Genomic DNA, 19,079 nt, shown 5'->3' with positions numbered 1-19,079 from the left:
GGGAGGGTCGCTAGGCAATTTCCGAAAAAAAAAAATGCACAGCAAAAACGGCTGAAAAAAAAAAAATTGTGCAAGGAGAGCTGGGGAAATAATTCGAGCAAGGTCTTTCTATTAACCAGGTCCTGTGTTTGCTCTTGACACCAACTAAAGAACTCTTTACATGCACAAGGTAAGGAAAAAATTTCATACCTCAGAAAATTGCTCAGCCCTTCCCCCTCAAAAAATAATGACCCGTCCCTAAGTGGAATACCTCCAATAATGTCTTGGAAAATTTCACTGTTTACTTTTCCAGTGCTAATAATGCTTTGATTTTGCGCAAATATATTGTTATATTTGCAGAGAGACTAGTAAAGCAACTAAAATTGAACGGGAATTTAATTTCCCGTAAAATGTACATTTTCTTGGAAAGGTCCGCTCAGCTCCCGTCCAGGCAACGCCGGAGGAATTTGAAAACGGAGGTTTCACTCTGAAAACGCATCAAATGTTTTCCATCGACACTACGCCGGAGGAATTTTTAAATGTAACAATAACTGATGCTTTTGGATTTGTGGTTTCACGGGAAAATTCGGTTATCGTTTTCAAAAAGGTTCGTTTTTAAAATGTTTTCTAGCGGTCCACACTAAAACGGAGAGCCGGCGTTTTCAGCTTCCTCTGGTTTGAGGAGCGTTTAAGAAAAGCTCCGCTTTCGTGACGGATTAGTGTGGACAGAAGGACTAACCGGAGAATTAGGCCTTAGTCCTATAATTCTTGAGAGTGATAAACATCCAATTTCTCATTTCTGGTGACTACAAGTGATGAGAACATAGAACATCGTCAACTACAGTAGGGAATATTCTTTGATCTACCAACAAATAATCATAACCGAGCTGGAAGAAATGATTGACAATCAGTACAGAGAATGTGAATTTTGACCTACAGACTTTAAAGAGACAGCCACTGACTAAAACGTCGGCCCCAGGGCTTTTCCGTTGAAATTGGGAAGGGTTCAAGATAAAAGCCTTGGGCACGAGGTTATTTATGAGATTGAATATGTTAATTTCAAGGTCCCTAGCTCTGTTACAAGAATAGCGAGTTCTTTTTGAAAACAAGTTTGGATAGAATTTGAAAATGAATTTTATCAGTAATTAAGCCAAGTCGTTCTCCAAGACAGTTTACACTACGAAGAACGAAACAGAGAGATTTAAAATAAAAAAGTGCCAGTGAAATGGTAGCCATTTTGATGTATTATGAATAAACCCTGTTGAAAATAGATGAACACTGTCTTCATTTTGATCTTAAAAGCAAAATGGCTCCACTTTTCATCAGAAGCTGAATTAATTGCCCTAATATACTTCATACTTTTAAAATAAATGATTCAAAGTTTTACTAATAAGGCCTTCAAAGTTTTACTCTAGCGAGCACGTCGTTCAGCAATTAACCTCTCTTGTAAGATAAAATGGGAGGCATTTTGTAACTTATTTACGGCAGTAGCTAATTTTGAGGCCCCGTGCACCGGCACTACCCAGGAGAAATTTGAAAACAGAGGTTTCACTCTGAAAACGCTTCAAATGTTTTTTGTTTTGTTTTTTTTTGGTTTACACTACGCCGGAGAAATTTCAAAACTCAACATTCACCGGTCATTTTGGAGTTGTGTTTCAGGAAAACTCTGGCAGGCAAATCACATGACTGTCCTGATGTCATCGTTTTCGAAAAACACTAAAACGTCGTCCACACTAAAACAACGCAAAATCGGCGTTTCGTGATTCCTCCAGTTTGAAGAGCGTTTTCGAAATGCTCCGTTTTCGTGCCGGATTAGTGTGAACGGTAGGCCTAACCGTTGAAAGAAAGCTGCGTTTTCAAATTTCTATGGTGTAGTTTGGACGGGGCCTGTATTAGACTCCATTTCTCCATGAGTACTAGTATCTGTTTTAGATTTTCCTTTTCTCCTGAAAAGACATAATCTTCTTGTGATTCTCTTTATTTTGTTTTTGTGTTTTTTGTTTTTTCTCAGCGCTGTCAGCCTTCTGGCAAAGGTTACCTCAAAGGCCTATGTCACGATTTACGCATCTTGAAATCGTCATTTGTAATCCATGTTAATCTTCTTCTTCCTGATGAATAAAGTAGTCTTATGGATCTTGCCTTCAGAGTACTTTTCCACCGATTCCAAACAATAAAATTTCGACCGGATAAAGACTGAGCTATCTGTCGCGACCGGAACTAATCAACAAATACAATCAAAATGTAGCTGTTCCCACGGTTATTATCTCAAAGCTAAGTCGTGTTAATAAACAAGGACAATTCCCTCAGATTTCGATAACGCTGCCGTCGAAGCGTTTAAATTCGCCAAAATCTAACGCTGAGAGCACATAATAGCGAGGCGTACGGCGACTGAATGGAAAGAAGTCAAAAAAAAAGATCCGAAAGACGAGCTCACATGGCCTGCTCACATACTCACATGTTCGCCACATGTCTTATCACATGTCTTAGCATTAAACGGTACCAGTTTACTGGCCGTGACATGCCCCTGCAAAAATCAAGCGCGGTGGCCATTTTGGTGTCCTTACGGGAATGTGTTTTTTTCCGGCCTAAAACCGTGCACAGGGAGACCAACTCTGAAAACCCACAGGTCAAAATTAGGTTTGCGTTCCACTTCGTCGAACGCAATAATTAGAGTGCTTTTGTGTGCTGCTTTCGCTTTTTTTTTAGCTTTGCTTAACTATTTCTTTGTCCCAAATTATTGTCATTTTGTGTGCCTTTTAGTTAAGTCTTAGATAACTTTAAGGTAGTTCTTAACATAAGCCTTCTTGGCTTCCCTGGGCTTCCTTGCCTTTAGAATATCTTCGGATCTTCCTTGGAACTTTCCGGCAATCTTCGGAAATTTTCCTAAAAATTGAAAATGAGTTCGAAGGCGTTTGTTTGGCCCTCGGGAAACATTCGAAAATCTTCGGAATTTTTCAGAAAAATGGCTGCTTCGATTTCTCAGTATCGCCAAACGTTTCTCAGAATACCAAAAAGGGAAAATATTGATCGAAGGGAACGAAAAAGCCAGAGAGGTGCTAAAAAGATGTAAAGTTGCCTAACATCGGGCGAGGATTTCGGTGAAAACCTTAAACAGATAGAAAAGTTATCTTTGCCCTTCTTGAAGACTCTAATTACATGTGCAACTAACATGAATTCACTTTTGCAGAAACGACTGACTGTATTTGTTGAAATTAACTGTATCTTGGGCTACGTCCACAATACGTCGGAGGCATTTAATTAAGAACGGAAGTTTCACTCTGAAAACGCAACAAATGTTTTCTGTCCGCCCTACGCCGGAGGAATTTAAAAACGCAACAATCATCGGTCATTTTGGATTTGTGTTTGAAAAACGCCCGGGCTGGGAAATCACCTGATTATTGTGACTTCATCGTTTTCAAAAAGCTCCGCTTTTCAAATGTTTTCTGTCCACACCAAAACGAAAAGCCAGCGTTTTCAAATTTCTCCGGTTTGAAGAGCGTTTTGGAAAAGCTCCGTTTTCGTGACGGATTAGTGTGGCGGTAGGCCTAACCGTAGAAATAAAGCTGCGTTTTCAAATTCCTCCGGTTTGAAGAGCGTTTTGGAAAAGCTCCGTTTTCGTGACGGATTAGTGTGGCGGTAGGCCTAACCGTAGAAATAAAGCTGCGTTTTCAAATTCCTCCGGCGTATTGTGGACGCAATCGTAGTGTACAGCCTGTACACTGAAAGTCTATTCTGAACTGAGAATCGTTATACAAAACATGGCACGCGTTAATATTCCCAAAAGAACCATACATAGTACTTTTAAAGAAACCCCGTCCTATACACAATGCTTGTGCACATCAGCTAGTGCAATTTGCAATGTACATTCTGTTACCCTTGCTTAGTGCTTACATAAAGAGAGAGGGGCTTCAAGGTCGTTCGATAATATTGCAGAACTTATTTGCTATTTTCGAGAGAAAGTAAACAAGGAAAAACTAGTTATTAGTCAGCCGGTCAGTGATTCGTCATACAACTTGCTCGTTAAAAACAATATATTACTAAACTCAACTGACAGTATGTGTGATGTTTGTCACATTTGAAGCTAGATATGTGGCCGTCTTTCTAGCAACCTTTAACGGGAGATCTTGTGGGTAAAAGGACATGGGTTTGACTCGTGTCCAGGGAACTCGGACAGGTTTTCAGAATAGCCACAATGGCTCATGGTCTTTCCTCATCGAGGGAAGAAGCTTCTTCCAATTGAAACATCTTGTAGCCCATATCAGGCTTTTCAAAAATAAGGCGGAAGTGGGGAGGAAAAAGACTTTGAAAACTACGTACAAGAAAGTTACCCGCGAAAATGTTAAGCAATCCACCACAAGTTCTCTGAACTTTCAAATTTGTTTTCTCGAGTTTCCATGGGAAATTGTTTTTGGTGTTATCTCAGGCAACTGATTATATCTTTAGCTTTTAGAAAATGCAACAAGGACTGAAATATATTTAACATATATTCTTGTACAAGGTTTTTGTCCATTAAAAACTGAATTGCGCGATTTCCTATCGGATTTCGTTTTAACACATCCTACGCGGGGAGTTAAGCTTGCCAAAAAAAAAAACTCTTTGTAAACAGTAAAGCTCGCTTTCAAGCAATTAATTCAATCCCGCTCTATTCAGGCACGACACTCAGAACCTTTCGTACCCAGGGCCTTTGATCCTTTTACCGGTTACCTAAAAGTTTTCGAGGTGTCTGTGAAGAGGATTTAGATAAAGTTTTGAACGACTAGTAGATTTATACTAAAAGAATTAGATTATTCGCTCTCGATTTCTATTCATGATAGAAATCTGGAGCTCATAATCTAATTGCTTATTAGTATCACCCAACTAGTGGACTAATGCAAATCCTGCATTTTAATTGGCTACGCCACTAGAGGACTATTAGTAATAGTCCTCGAGTAGCGAAATTGGCGCAATCGAGCGTGACGCTTTCTTTCGTTTTATTCCCAAATAAATATTTCTTCAACCTGTATTCGCTAACTTTATTATTGCCTTTTTTGTCCGACCAGTTCGGGTCTAATTGTTAAGTAGATAGTGAGTAGCCTAGCAGTGTGCGGTTGTTAACAGACTGGTCGCCGCTTCTTTGCGTTTTCGAAGTGTCTGTGAAGAGGATTTAGATAAATTTTGAACGACCAGTAGATTTATACTAAAACAATTAGACTGATTCGCTCTCGATTTCTATGCGTGATAGTTGACGAGGGCGCAGCCCCCGTCAACTATCACGTGATAGAAATCTCGAGCTCAAAATTTAATTGTTTAATAGAAACACGAGTGAAAGTTTGGGAGAACCAGAAATGTTGTTGGAATACGAGCCGAGAGGCGAGTGTTTCCACAGCTTTTACGAGTTCTCCCAAACTTCCATGAGTGTGCGCATGGGCTCCTGGTGTGCGCTTATGAGAATGAGAATGGGGAACTTTATCAACTAGGGGACATGGTCTTGTGATAACATGAAATTCTCAATCCTAGCCAATAAAGAGATTAGTTTGGAGAAATATTAACTTTTAGATCTTGGGAGTGAAAGGGTTAAAGATGATTTCCAGTCCGTACTGCGAACTCTCGAGAGTTTGTTTACGTTTTTTGTTTTGTCTCATGTAAGACATCACAAAATGTCTACTTACATGAAGCAATTTCAAAGTTTGAAAAAAACGCCATATGGATGTAAAGCGGTCGAAGCTTTGTGCTTCGTGCTTTCTCATATCACTTGATGAAACAACTTCGCAGCTGTAAAAATCAATGAAGCTGTTGGAAAAAGAATTTGAAAAGCCTCAAAGATAAGGTTATGTGGTTCGTAACGAATAACATCGATTCGCATTCCATCGAGTGAGATTTCTAATGTTTATAAACATTAGGGTGCTGAGACTGCGCAGTAAGGACTGGAAATCATCTTTAATGTCTAAAAGATAACAGACCTTACCCCGAGTCCAGGTTTGTACACACTTCTAATTAACGATCATGTTGTTATTAGTTCTTTAGAAGAAACAACCTTCGCATTTAATATTTCAATTCCTCTCGCTTAAGTATCGACAAAAAACCTAGCCAATTGTAATTTTATACTGTTTTTCTTGGTTTCTAAATCGAATTTCTTTGATCGCTTTGATTAGGCCGAACTGTTTCAATGAGCAGAAATATACGCTTGTTGGTCGCGTTTTGAGCAACGGAAACCAGTTGTGTTTGTCCCACCCAGCTCGATTTGAATCTCAGAGCCCCTTTGTGGCGCCAAGATGTGCACTGGAGGCAAGTCACTAGTTGTCGAATTAAAATACAATCTGGGAACGAGAAGTAAATAGCTGTCCGACAGCACTTGACTCCAGATACTGTGAGAATAAATTGTCTTGCCCGGGAACACAGCACAATAACCTCAGACCACGTGATAATAAAAGTGTTCATCTCTGTCCGTTGCATGTCTACCCCGCCGGCGGGAAATAACTTCTGTTATTGACCTTGACTCCGTTGAATAATCGAGCTGAAAGGTTTAAACAAAAAGATACCACCTCGTGGTTTTATGTCTCTTCGCTTAAAGTAACTAGCACTTTTAGTAATTGTAATCAAAATGTTTACTATTGTGTTTGACTAATCAAGGGCAAATCAAATTACTGCTCTATTTAGAAGCCCACGTGGAAATTAATGGATCCCTTTGCATAAAGACATCACGTACAAATTTACAAGAGTTAGATTTAATGCTCTCTGTTACGTTGATAAAACTGGTTAACAAGCGCCCACAGTGAATTGAGCAAATAACTAGAATTGATTCCCATTTGAAGTTTCTTTGATACACGTGGTTTATTCTTTATAGTTCTTTATTTTAGTCCTTTCTTCTTTGCCCTACTTTCCGCTCTCTTTAATACACGCTTTGAAGTGTAACGGTTCAACCATGGAGGAAAGTTTCCTTAAACGAGTGCATTTTGGTATCTGCGCTTTTTACGAGGGCCAGCTAACTATAATATATTATGAATGCAATCTTTGAACATCACCAAGTGGAAATAGAAAAGTATGCGGTGATCTTCATAACGCAAGTGAGTCACCGAGAAGTATTGCACGGTTTGTTAGGAGACTTAGTAAGTTCTTTAGCAATAATTTTATCCTTTCTGGTGTGGTTACTTTAAGCTCTTTGTTGTTTTTGTTCGTTAAAGATACCAAACTTTGGTCCATTCAAGTAGGTAAATTGCGCGCTTTTATTATCACACAGGTGGCTCGCTCCGCTTCATTCGAGCCATTGTTAGTTCGTTCGATTTTCCCAAGTGCCGTACGTGACCGAATATGTCAACATGTTAACAGCTTAAGAATAGACTCTACGCTGAGGATTACCAGTAAACATTTGTTACAAACTAGCGATTTTAATTCTTAGATTTGGTTTCGAAACAAATTGACAATCATATTCCATGACTCGTGGCACAATTTTTGCTGCTAAATGATCCGACGGGAAGTCGACGAGGGCAGAATTTTTCTTGTCTTTTTTTCCAGGTTATTATCACAATTATTATTATTAATGGTGTTTCCTGGTGATGTGAAATCGTGAGTAACCTTAGACAAGGGCTGGATAATTGAGTCGCCCTTTCATTAAGTGAAATTTCCCTTAATTTGCACCATATAGCGATTTTAGCGTTTTTTTATGCTGTGTTCAATTTAATCGCCGCGGGACCAAGCCAGCCCTAAGAGGCCACCTGAAACGCAGAAATGTAAACTCAATGCCAAAAGGGATAAAAAATCCCAAAGGAAATCGAAACAAACCTTCTTGTTTAGCAATTGTTACAGCAGAGTTTGCAATGTTTTCTGCCAAGAAAAATTCTTGAAACTCTCTGATTTTGTTGCAGTGTTTTTGTTGCGAGTTTAGAGCCTAACAGAAAAAAAAGAGAGATAAAAAACTTGTTTCAGTCGCATGTTACAACTTTTTATGTTCGCTTGCCTTTTGTAGCTAAACCAGTATCACTGAGAACATTAAATTTTTCTGATTCCGAAAAATTTCTTGCTTTGTAAATACATTTACAATGTCGTTTAAAGATCCTTAATCTTATTTCATGATATTTTCACATGGCTGAATCCAATCAGTCTACTTTTTTTTTTAATCGGCTTTTTTCTTCTGCGGGGTTTTTCAATTCTCTCAGTGCCGAAAAACCGGCAGAGTTTACGAAGAGTTGTTTAAATTTACTAGTGGAAAGCGTTAGGTTTTCTCAGGAAAATCAGTAGTGATAGAAGCGTATTGCACGAATAAATGTTTAGCTATTAAACTTTAATTAAAGAGAAAGACTTTTTACTTTTTCGTTATGATTCGTGATTAAAATCGGCAATGGATGAGTCCCACAAACAGGATTTTAACTACGTTTTCACCGATAGTTCAAATATTTTGTACTGTTTAATGCACCCGAGTTTCCTAGTTTCACGTTTTGATTTTAAATTCAACTTACGTCCCCTCTTTGCGGAGAAAATAATGGCGTGAGAGACTAAAAATAAAGCTCTCAATTTGCATGTAGTTTAATACAATGGTATTAATTTTGCGTTAAAAGAAGACTTCTTTTCTTCTTTTGTACGTAACGTGTGAATCCTTCCTTATCTTTTCACCATTCAGTTGTATTTTTAAACAATTATTTCTCTTACTCGTTTTTCCCTCTACTCACACTTTCAAATCTAGACCAATACCACTGCCTGATCAATTCCTTTCTCGCTGGCTTTTTACGCCAGCGTAACCGATATTTGTTTAACTGCTTCACCGAAAAGTCATTACAGTGCAAGCTCACAGCTCATAGAGAAGGAAATTTTAGTGTTATTGTTTGTTATCAGAAAACAGCGACCCACCTAAAGGAAGCGAAAACACCTCCTTATATTTTAAGAGCATGAAAATTAATTACTTATCAGGACCTCTGCTTATCTTCCGCACACGAAAAGGCGAGAACTGGCATTAAATACCATTTTAAAAACCCCTTCACAATAAGGCTTCCGCTGCCATAGGCAATAAAGTTCTCGAGGAGTTATTTAAGAGGGCAGCTCGATGTAGTCTAACCATTAAATTAGTTATCATTGTGAATCATGTTTCGATGTTATCGAGATTGGCTGCAACCTTCGCCTCGCACGCGAACAAGGACGGTAATCTTCGGCCCATATCTGGCGAGACCCACAATATTTTCCGGTTATTTTGACTTCTGATCAAAAGACCGGTAAGAATTGTTCTATCGTCGAGCATCAGGGCAGAAATACAATTAGAATCTCTCTCAGTGGTGTGTCCACCCTTATCATTTGATAACTTGAAATATATAATAAATCTATTCTTTAACCGGGCTCTGCACGAAACTCGAACGAAACGTAATGCGCTAAATACGAATCCATTTCCTCTGACTTTTCTGGAAAATTATCAGACTACCTGTTCTGGTGGGAAAATAAAGCATATTGTTTAAATTAATAAAATTATTTTCGAATTGAACGGTCAAAACATGACTAAGCAATAAGTCTTCCGCGTCCAAAAATAACTGTGATACCGCCTACGAAAACATAACAGTAAATAACCTAAATCGAGGGAAATACGCTTTTCAAATGTGATTTTACACTGGATATTACACAAGGCTATTTTTCTGTTATTAAATAAGCTTATTTTTGAAAAAGCCATGCGAGGGACAATATTAATTAGATGAAAAATAATCATTTGGTTTAACCTTGTCCGCCGGGTTTTTGAACACATACTGGTTCAAACAGCAAGAACCTAAGTTATCAAGTCGCTGCTCTGCCGGTCTTAGTTTTACAACTAATTTAAGATTATTAACACTAAAAACAAGGAAAGCACTCCGCCGTAGTCACTTAATAAATGATGGGAAATCACAAGTCGTGGGAGCAGAGTAGCGGTTCTGAAAATTGGCAAGCGATTCAGTGCAAGTCATCTTTGTAGCAAAAAAAAACACATCGGATATACAAGATGATTAATATAAGCATTTTAACTGCAAGGTGAAAAAAAAAATTCAAGCTATCTTTAGCGTAGAAAAAATAGCATATCCTCTCAATTATGTTTTAAAATCGTGATATCCACCCATACACGGGTTCGCCTTTTTATGTTTTTTTTTCCTTTTTTTTTTTTTTTTTTTAAATTGCATTTATATCTCGTCAAAAGCTTAATGAGCTTTCCTGAATGCTCTGGGTCGGACTTTTGTTGTAAAAAAAAGCCCCAACTGATAAAATCTGCTATGAAATCAGATATGGCTGAGTGTTACGGGACACAGTTGCCGCAAATTTTACATAAAGATATTTCAATGAATATCGAAAGGCGAAGAAAATTGACTTTAATGTTAAATTATACAAATCAAATTTACAGTGTTATGCTAGAATGGCTAAGGAGATAACATCAACAAATTACTTTATATTTTTGGGGGGGAAAGAAACCGACTGCTGATGAACACGACTTGGGTGTAAATTTATTTAGAGAAGGAAAATTTCTAGCGAATGTGTAACGGACATTCTTTCAATACAGAAAATTAAAGAAAGTGAAAAAAAGTGTTAACTTCGTTGAGACAATGTAACGGAGAGGTGCGTGGCTAAACCTCCCTTAATTTTTGTTTTAAATGCGGAAGGTTAAAATGTCGGCCAATAATTGAATCTGGCGTAATTTATCCAATATATCTTTCAAACAGTCCATGAAAAACTGTATGCGAGGCCTCAAAACTGCGTTTCTATCGCGGCCACCTGCGATGTCATCGGTTTTGAACTGTTTATTCGAGTTTATCAGTCGACCACTGTTTAGTTATTCTTTAGAAATTAAACCAAGGTCTTTCTGTTTGGAATAGAATAAAAAAACTTTAAACCGGACGGCGAAATGTACACAGGGAAAACGCGCACATTAAAACGAAAGTTCATTTCTTCAAATTTGATTCAAAAGGCTTCAAAGGTTGTTTGCTCTATTTATTTTCCGACGCTTAAGTGATCTAATGAGTGTGCAATTATTTCCCTTATGAAATTAGAAAGCAATTTAAATTCGCTTCAAGGTGCCATAAGGAAGGAGAAAATGAATTATTAATACACTTCTAACAGGAAGCGAGTTTTAATACTATGACTAAGCCTGAAAAGCACTTCCTTTTTGTGAAAAGCGAATTTAGAAGATAAAACAAACTCCACGACATCTAACATAGCGCTGAAGTTTTAATTACACTTAAAAGACGGGTGGATGCATTGATTAGAAGATTAAAAGGCATATCACTGCGAAAATTTGAGGAAATAACACAGCCGAACTGAAACCACCCCATGCGCGCAATCAAGCTTACACGACCTCATCAAGTCTTGTTAAACTTATTGCTACCCTCAGATAAGTTTCAATCTGATTAATGAAGCCTTCTTACACAATGCTTTGCATTGCGTGTTCTCGATACATAACCAAATACTCTTTCGGTTACTCTGACTTTGTTTCTTCCTTTTCAAAAGGGGGGCTTGCTCTTTTGACCAGATTAACTTCAAACTTAACAGAAGACAGCTAGCTTATGTTTATGGAAAAGATCTCTTTTCATGTCGCACCCTTTTGCGGCTTTGTTTGCCAGTGTTTACGGATAAAGTTTTTATTTTTGAGTTTATGTTCACCTGCTGGCTCCAACGCATACACTGAAATGATCACCGCTTAAGTTCTACGGCGCAGGTGTCCTGCGCCACGACAATGCCTGGCCAATGAGGGGTGGGTTTCGACAATAGGATCTTTCATCTCATTAGTTAAAGAGGTGACAAGAATCTCTATTGCAGCCAATCGCGTGCGTTGTTGCGTTTTTCTTTGGCAACGGAGCCTTATGGCCCAGTATATATAAAACAGTATCAAATCTAAATTCCAACTTGTATAACGATACGATATTTTACAACACAAGCAACTTGGTCTACACGGGATATATATCTATATATATAACCAGGCGATATTTTTTCAGTCGCGCGACAGACAAACAGTTATAAGCTGAGCTAAGAGTCCGATATGAGTTATTCGCAAGGTGGCACGAGCTTAACTACCGCCAGCACCGCGGCTTCTAGCGGCCGCAGCAGCCCGAACAGCAAAGCAGCCGCCGAGAAAAAGCGCACACCGAAATGCGCGCGATGCCGTAATCATGGGTTTGATTCTATTTTAAAGGGCCACAAAGGGTTCTGCCGATGGAGGGATTGTCTGTGTCCCAAATGCCTTCTTATTGCTGAGAGACAGCGAGTTCTCGCGGCTCAGGTAGCTCTTCGTCGGCAGCAAATGCAAGAACAGCGTAACCCACTTCCCCCAGGAGACGTGTTCACGGCCCTGACCAGAGTAAGCAGTAACGGCAACCAGAGTCCGTCGCCTCGCAGCTCGTCGCCTGGTTCTACTGGCGCCGAACCAACAGGTAAGAGTAATCACTAGCTACTATGCTGCCCGTTTATAAGCGAGTTCGCTTCAAGCAGCGAACAAATAAACAGCTAGAAAAGCGCAATAATTGACCAAAATATCTTGAAATTTGAAGTTTGATACCCAGTCACGATAAACGTGCTTAAAACTGAAAAAAATCGCGCTAAAACACTGTCTAGACTAACAACCTAAAGCAAGAATTTCCCGTTCTACTGGACCATAAACGGCAACAAAATTTGTAGCAAAAAGTTTCAACTTGAAAAGCACAAAAAGCTCTTAATGAGAGGAGTTCTAATAACATAGCTTCTTTCCTTCTGGAACTAATGCGTGTTTCTAAAAAATATGCCTTTGAAAATGAAATCTTAAAATGTCGATTTTAGCAAATATTTTTTCTGTATAATTTACCGAGAGAAAACCATCGCTGCGTATTTTTATCGTCTGTTGTTCTTGCTGGCGACAACTTAAAATGGATGTATTATCATTAGAGCTTTTGATACAGAGTTTCAAGGTGTTTCTTTCTGTGGTTTTTTCGTTTAAATTATCCATCAAACACCGGCCATATGCTGTCGAGCTGGGCTGATTAAAAGTGAAATAAAAGATAGCAGACATCACAAAAACAGAGATAAAAAGAATAAATCAAAAACTAATCCAATCATTGAAGGAAATCAGCCATTATATAAAATTCCACTCTCCTATAACTTTGAGTAAATTCATGTTTTTCTTTCAAATATTTTTGAACGGCGTGGCGATTCTAATAAAAACAACCAGTGCGTAATTTGTAATAATTTTTCGCCTAGTTCGGCCTTGAAAACCGAGAGCCAATATTTGAATCTTTCCGCTTGCATCTTAGAAGGCCATGTGTTGTCTTACGAAAGAGGAAAAAATGTTTTCTGTTGTTTTTTTCTTCATAGAGATAAAGAAAGAGGTTTCTTCCCCAGTGAGAGAAAGTTGCCCCGAGCCGATCTCAGTCACGAATTCGTTTACAGGTGAGTTTTCCATTTGTCATGCTGTAGCTAAACCATCGTTTTACAGAAAAAAAATAACTTTTTTATTGCTTAAATTCTGCAAAAACAATTCAAAAGCAAGCTGCAGCGAGTTCGCAAACGAGAGATACACATTAAATTACATCAGTTTTTTGTATCAACCTTCAGTTATAAGGCGTTTTCAATACAAACGAGGGAATATACGTTAAGGTTTTCAAGGAATCGAAACGCAACGGGTTTTCCTTAAGCTTCTACAAAAATGCCACTTTTTTATCATTTCATGCACGAAAACATTTCACGGAAAGGGCGGAAATAAGACAAATTCAACAGTATCGCATAATTCTTTAAAAAAACGCAGTATAAAGAAACCTTATATGCTTGTATAAATTTGCATAGATAAGGAAATTCGGGGGCAAAAAATGCCGAGCCATGGAGTTTGTTTTCCCATAACAACCGCGGAAAAAGCTGAATGGATACACTTTAATTTCCTCCACACAATTATTTAGGAAACATTGGGTTCATAATAATACAGCCGTCTTTCAAAATAACATTTTACAGCGATTGAAAATAAGTGACATGTCTATCTATTTGAGACTACAGAGTTAAACAACAAAAACCCCACAAGCGTTAAACTTGAGTTTCCATTTCTCAATTTCTTTATTTTTTTTTTCTGGTCATTTCATAGATCACCACGGAAGCTTTATTGGAAACTCACACAAGGAGCTACACGGAGAATGCACTTGTTCGGCTTTTAGGCCGTTCGCTGGAGTTTTGCCTCATCATCTGCAAGGTGCAACAATTCACCATTCTGCTAATTTTTATTTAATTACGGAAAGATTCTCAAAGAATCATATTTGTATTTAAATGCATCGAGTTGCGCATCCAATTGAACAAAAAGAATAATAAAGCCTTTTAAAGCTGTGACTTGAGAGCACGTCGTTTTAAAAGCCAGCTTCGACTAAAGATAATACTCGCTTGATAACGCCGAAAAAACAACAGTCGGACCAGTTTTAGATATTGGCCTTTGAAGAAGTTTTCCTTTGACTGAAGTTTTCATCGATAACATTTTTCAATGTGGCGTTTTGGTTCCTTGCTTTGACATCAAAGTTGACAGTTGCGAAAAGATTAGCGCTCTCCGCGGACGATAAAGAATGAAAGTTTCCCTTTCTGTATCTTTCTAGTTTAATTTTGAACAAGCCCTCATTAAAATTTTCTTATCTTTCGTGTGGTATCCAGTTGTGTTGACCAGCTAGACTAAAAAAAATTACTAAATTTGAACTGAATAACATCTGAAAGAGCGGACACCTGCTCATGTCGTTTTATATCCATCACGTTCATTTCAAGCCAGTTTCATCCCCGCTGAGTTATGGAAGGGAAATTTTCCTCTTTTGCCTTTTAATTACGCGAAGAAAATTAAAATTTCCTTTCTAAAATCCCGCCCGCAAGCTAATTCCACCTTGTTTTGGTATTGCAAACTTATTTCAACTCAAAAATATATTAGTTTTGGAAACAAGTCATTCTCTTAATTTCCTCTTGAGCCATTTGGCAATGTTGCTTGTAACTGTTTTGAAAAGCTTCGCTATAAAATTGAAATGGCCGATTCATTTGTATCCATCATTTTATCCAAATGATGCAATATTTTGCTCCTTAGTTTCACGTTAAAGAGATATTAAAATATCATTTTCGCATTCTAAAGGCGATAAAATGCAACGAAATTCAACACTATCACCTCTCTTGCAAATTGCGTAGTAAAATTTCAGAGGAAAATTAAACTATATCGAAGTGCACCGAAGTTGGTCCGGCACCTTTTAGAGTTAAACTTTTTCGGTAGAGGATGTTCCCTTAAAAGCGGGAAAAAAACGCCAATTGGGAACATAGATTTACCCTCAACAATAGTCCAATTAAGGGTTGAAATGTTGTCGACTCTTGTGGACTTTAAGGAAATTATAGAAATTCTATACCATGTTTTCTCCTGTTTATGACCACATTAAGAGGTCTGCTTGAACTTCATGTATTCCGACGGCAAAAGTAGCAATTTGAGCCAATGTCACGATAAATGTCTAGTTCTAAACGTTTAAAGATTAATGTTATAGGCAGAGTATTTTTCCAGACTCTAAAATTACAAGCGTTTTAAGTGATTTACCATAATCAATGAACAAACTCTACCACCAGTAAATTCAGCTTTGAGAATTCGAATAAAAAAAATACTGATTCCTAACCGCATACAATTTCTGTGATAAGCGCGCCTAAATTATTTAAGGTGTTTTAATTCTCATCAGAAGCGTTTTCATTGACGTTTAATTCGTAATTGCAGAGTTATAAGTAACAATTTTATCTGACTTCGTGGTAATTTCAACCCAAAACTTTAACCGTGAAATATCACATTGCTCGAGTCAGTTAAACATAACCCCGTAACAGGTAACTTAAAATGTAGTTAAACTAAATTGCTCTCCCTGCTTTTATCTTCGTGCAGGATTAAAACGGAAACTTCCCAACGAAGTCGGCACAGAGGTTAGTCATGGCGGATTCAATCCAGGACCACATCTCGCAGACGCTCCCGAAAAGCGCCGCCGATATTCAACCGAATTCGAACCGTCCGAAAAGTCACCCGTGCATTTCGCGGGACAGAGGCGTCCTTCGGCTATTGAACTTTTAATACGCATTTTCCCGAAGATCAAAGTGAGCGTTTTGCAGCTGGTTCTTCACTCATGTGCTGGCGATTTGGGTCAAGCGATAGAAGAGATTTTGACGCGTTACAAGAGCGACGCGGCTGGCATGTTTATGGGAGTACCCACTCCGTGGGCAAGACTTCCTCAAGATGTCGTCAGGGACTTTCACCATCCCGCCCTTCGCGCTGAAAGTTTCAAGTATTCACGAGGGGCCGAGAGCTTTCTCGGCAGCCCAAAGTCTGCATTTACCCCCATCTCAACTCTTGCCAAAGCTCACTTCATTAACACTTCGTCGAGCAGCGTTCCGTACGCTTTAGAGACAAACAGAAGCAAAGAGAATTTTCCTATTTCGTTCTTCTTCGACTCACGAATTAATTCTTCGCTAGTTCGGCCTCGAACGCCCGTTTTGAACAAACCAAAGGACACTGAAGAGATCAGTGATTCGATCGAGGTTTTAAAGACGGGAGGTGATTCACGAACAGTCAGCCCAAGAACAGATAAAGAGAAGTAACTTTATATCGAAATTCAGACTTCTACGTAGAAGGACGTCTATGTTTAGATAAGCACTAACGAACTGACAGTAGCTCTTCGAAATTATAAATTGAAATACTGAATTTTCGTCCTTCGAACACAGATACTAGCAAAAATTAAAAGACCTCAGTTGAAGCTATTATTAAGACTGACAATCACTCGTGTGAACTTAGGTAAAAACATTGAAGAATCATTGATGAAGGAACGAATAAATTTCAGCAGTCTTTCATCTTTCAGCTTACGTTAAGAAATATAATTGATGATAAAATATATTTTAAGAAGGGAAATTTGAAATTCTACATAATTTTATGCATGTGTCAAAGAGAAATCTGCTTTTAGTTCACATCTGGTGTTCTAAGCACCACAATAAAGGATTTTTCTTGCTCAAAAACTATAAAATTAACTTAATACTTACTCGCAAAGATATCGACTATAGATACGCCAAAAATGTTTATTTGACGATGGAATATTGTCTCGCGAAAAATATATATATATATTTCACGGTTTTCTTAAAAGCGCTCTAAAGCTTTGTAAAATGTTTTGTGTACTTTTCGAAGAGCGAGGCAATTGAAAAATTGGATAAAAATTCGCTAGGTCTTAAGACGGCAGGTTTCAAAAGAAATTAATAAACACAACTGCAGGATGATCTCTGACAAACCCATTGCAACCCGCATCGCAATGTGTTCGGAACAAACCTCTCCTGGTTTTACTGTGTATTCATAACGCGTTTATTATGCTGATAAACCGGCCTCATGGAAGTCATTTGTTTTAACCAATAATTTCTGCACAACGAGTTACAAATTATTCTCCGAAGAAATAAATCCTCTATATGTAAAAATTGTAAAGAATATTTAGAAAAACAGAAGGAAAGTACTTTTCACTTTCAATATAATAAAAAACTCATTTTGTCGAATAATATAGTTTGTATTTACTAATCCCTACTGCTTTTCTCGGCTTGACATCTGAAAACAACGCGAAATTACTGATGAGAACATAAAAACCGCCTTGAAGCTAGCTTTACCTAAAATCTTCAAAATCAAATGATTCGAGAACGTTCATTTATGAAAACTAAAATTGAAATTTGCGACACTCGCATAGTACAAATGAATTGAATTTTTGGTTGAAGTTAAATATTCAAAGTTCCTTTTCTTCTAGACTTCAATGGGTTGTGTTGACATAGACTTCAAATTACACCAATATTAATTTGGGCTATACTACATTGAATAAAATTCTGTCTGTTTTATTATTTTCCCTTACACTGACCCGATATTTTGACATGAGCCGAAGTGAAATATACATTCATTGCCAGTGGGATTTCAAACAAAACCAAACGATTGCAATTTATTCAGTGCTCAAGATCTGAGCTTAATTTTAGCCAAGCGTTAACGAAGGGTTAATATGTGAATAAGACCACAGAAAGCCTGGAGCAAAACTTCTCATAAATTAATAATTCGTCACCTATTGTCTTCGCCAAACACGACCGACAAAAGAATATAAACTCAGTGCTCAAAATGAAAGCAAAACATCACAGAAAAAACAGAGACCTGTTCTTGTCAGGAAATTAGACGTAAAACATCAATGGCATAAACAATATAAATAGAGGAGTAATTTAAAAATTTCGGGCAGGTGTCCTTGCTAGTGATAGTGCCAAAATCCGGCAGGCCTTAAATCAGCTTATATTCACCTGGTCCAGTCATTTTGCTCTTTAGTTGGTTTATTTACAAACTTAATGGTTCTCAAATGGCTTATTTCTTTCGCATTAGGCCGTGCGTACGTCTCTGTAATGACTTCAACGTGAAAAAGTGCTTAAAGTCGGCGCTTTGATGTGGAAATTCGAAACGAAGAGTTTGACGTTATTGTAATAAGACAAATATATGTTCTACGGAGTTTTCGCTGCGAGATTCAGTGAGTCTTTTGTGCGCCAGGCACTCTGTGTTTTGTTTATTCGTCCATTAATCATTCTGCTCTTTTCGGGGCGGTCACCAAAATGCGTATTAACCGGAAAATATATCACTAACAAACTCCGAAGACGTTTACGCCCAGACGAAAAAAAAACACCTCCATTTAACGCCGTCGTTAAATTCCAAGATGATCTTTTAAGAGGGAAATACTTGCCTTAATATCTTATGCAACAAATAGAAAGGAGTTATAAATTTAGATATTCTTTTTAATGACCACGCAAAATTAACCTCGTAAAACTTTGTGGAATGAATAAATTTGTCGTGTTTTCTGTAGCTTCTCAATAGAAAAATCCTATAGAATTTTGAACGTAAGAAATTCCAAATTGGATTGTTTTAAAAATAATGCTTCTTGCCAGTAACAAAATCGAGTAATCTGTCATACTATCAATATTATTTGGTAACTCGTATTAATAAAAACTGTATTTCGGCAAGTTTGTTGATTAACAGGTTTACAAAAAATATGCTACTAACTGGGACACAAAGTGATATCAAATTTAATATCAAGCTTTTGGTAACGAATATTCTGTTTATAAAATGCGGACGACTTTTGCACGTTTTATAATGGATACAACTCTCACAAAAAATTTCAAAGCCGAAAATATAAAATGGAAGC

The 19,079-nt window shown here is 37.8% G+C and overlaps 2 protein-coding genes across 2 annotated transcripts in view; one reads left to right on the top strand and one right to left on the bottom strand.

Moving 5' to 3' along the window:
- LOC145468436 (DNA excision repair protein ERCC-6-like 2) overlaps positions 1–19,079 on the bottom strand; it is a 132,055-nt gene that overhangs the window by 39,421 nt on the left and 73,555 nt on the right. The window lies entirely within an intron of this gene.
- LOC145468384 (doublesex- and mab-3-related transcription factor A2-like) lies at positions 11,395–18,224 on the top strand. Its single transcript, XM_081452079.1, has 4 exons — positions 11,395–12,320; positions 13,234–13,308; positions 13,991–14,095; positions 15,779–18,224. The coding sequence occupies exons 1-4, from the start codon at positions 11,930–11,932 to the stop codon at positions 16,483–16,485; spliced, it is 1,278 nt and encodes a 425-aa protein (XP_081308205.1). The 5' UTR covers positions 11,395–11,929; the 3' UTR covers positions 16,486–18,224.

This window comes from Orbicella franksi, chromosome 14, assembly GCF_964199315.1.
Source record: "Orbicella franksi chromosome 14, jaOrbFran1.1, whole genome shotgun sequence".
In the NCBI taxonomy this organism is placed as follows: domain Eukaryota; kingdom Metazoa; phylum Cnidaria; class Anthozoa; order Scleractinia; family Merulinidae; genus Orbicella; species Orbicella franksi.
This window is presented reverse-complemented; position numbering and strand designations above follow the sequence as displayed.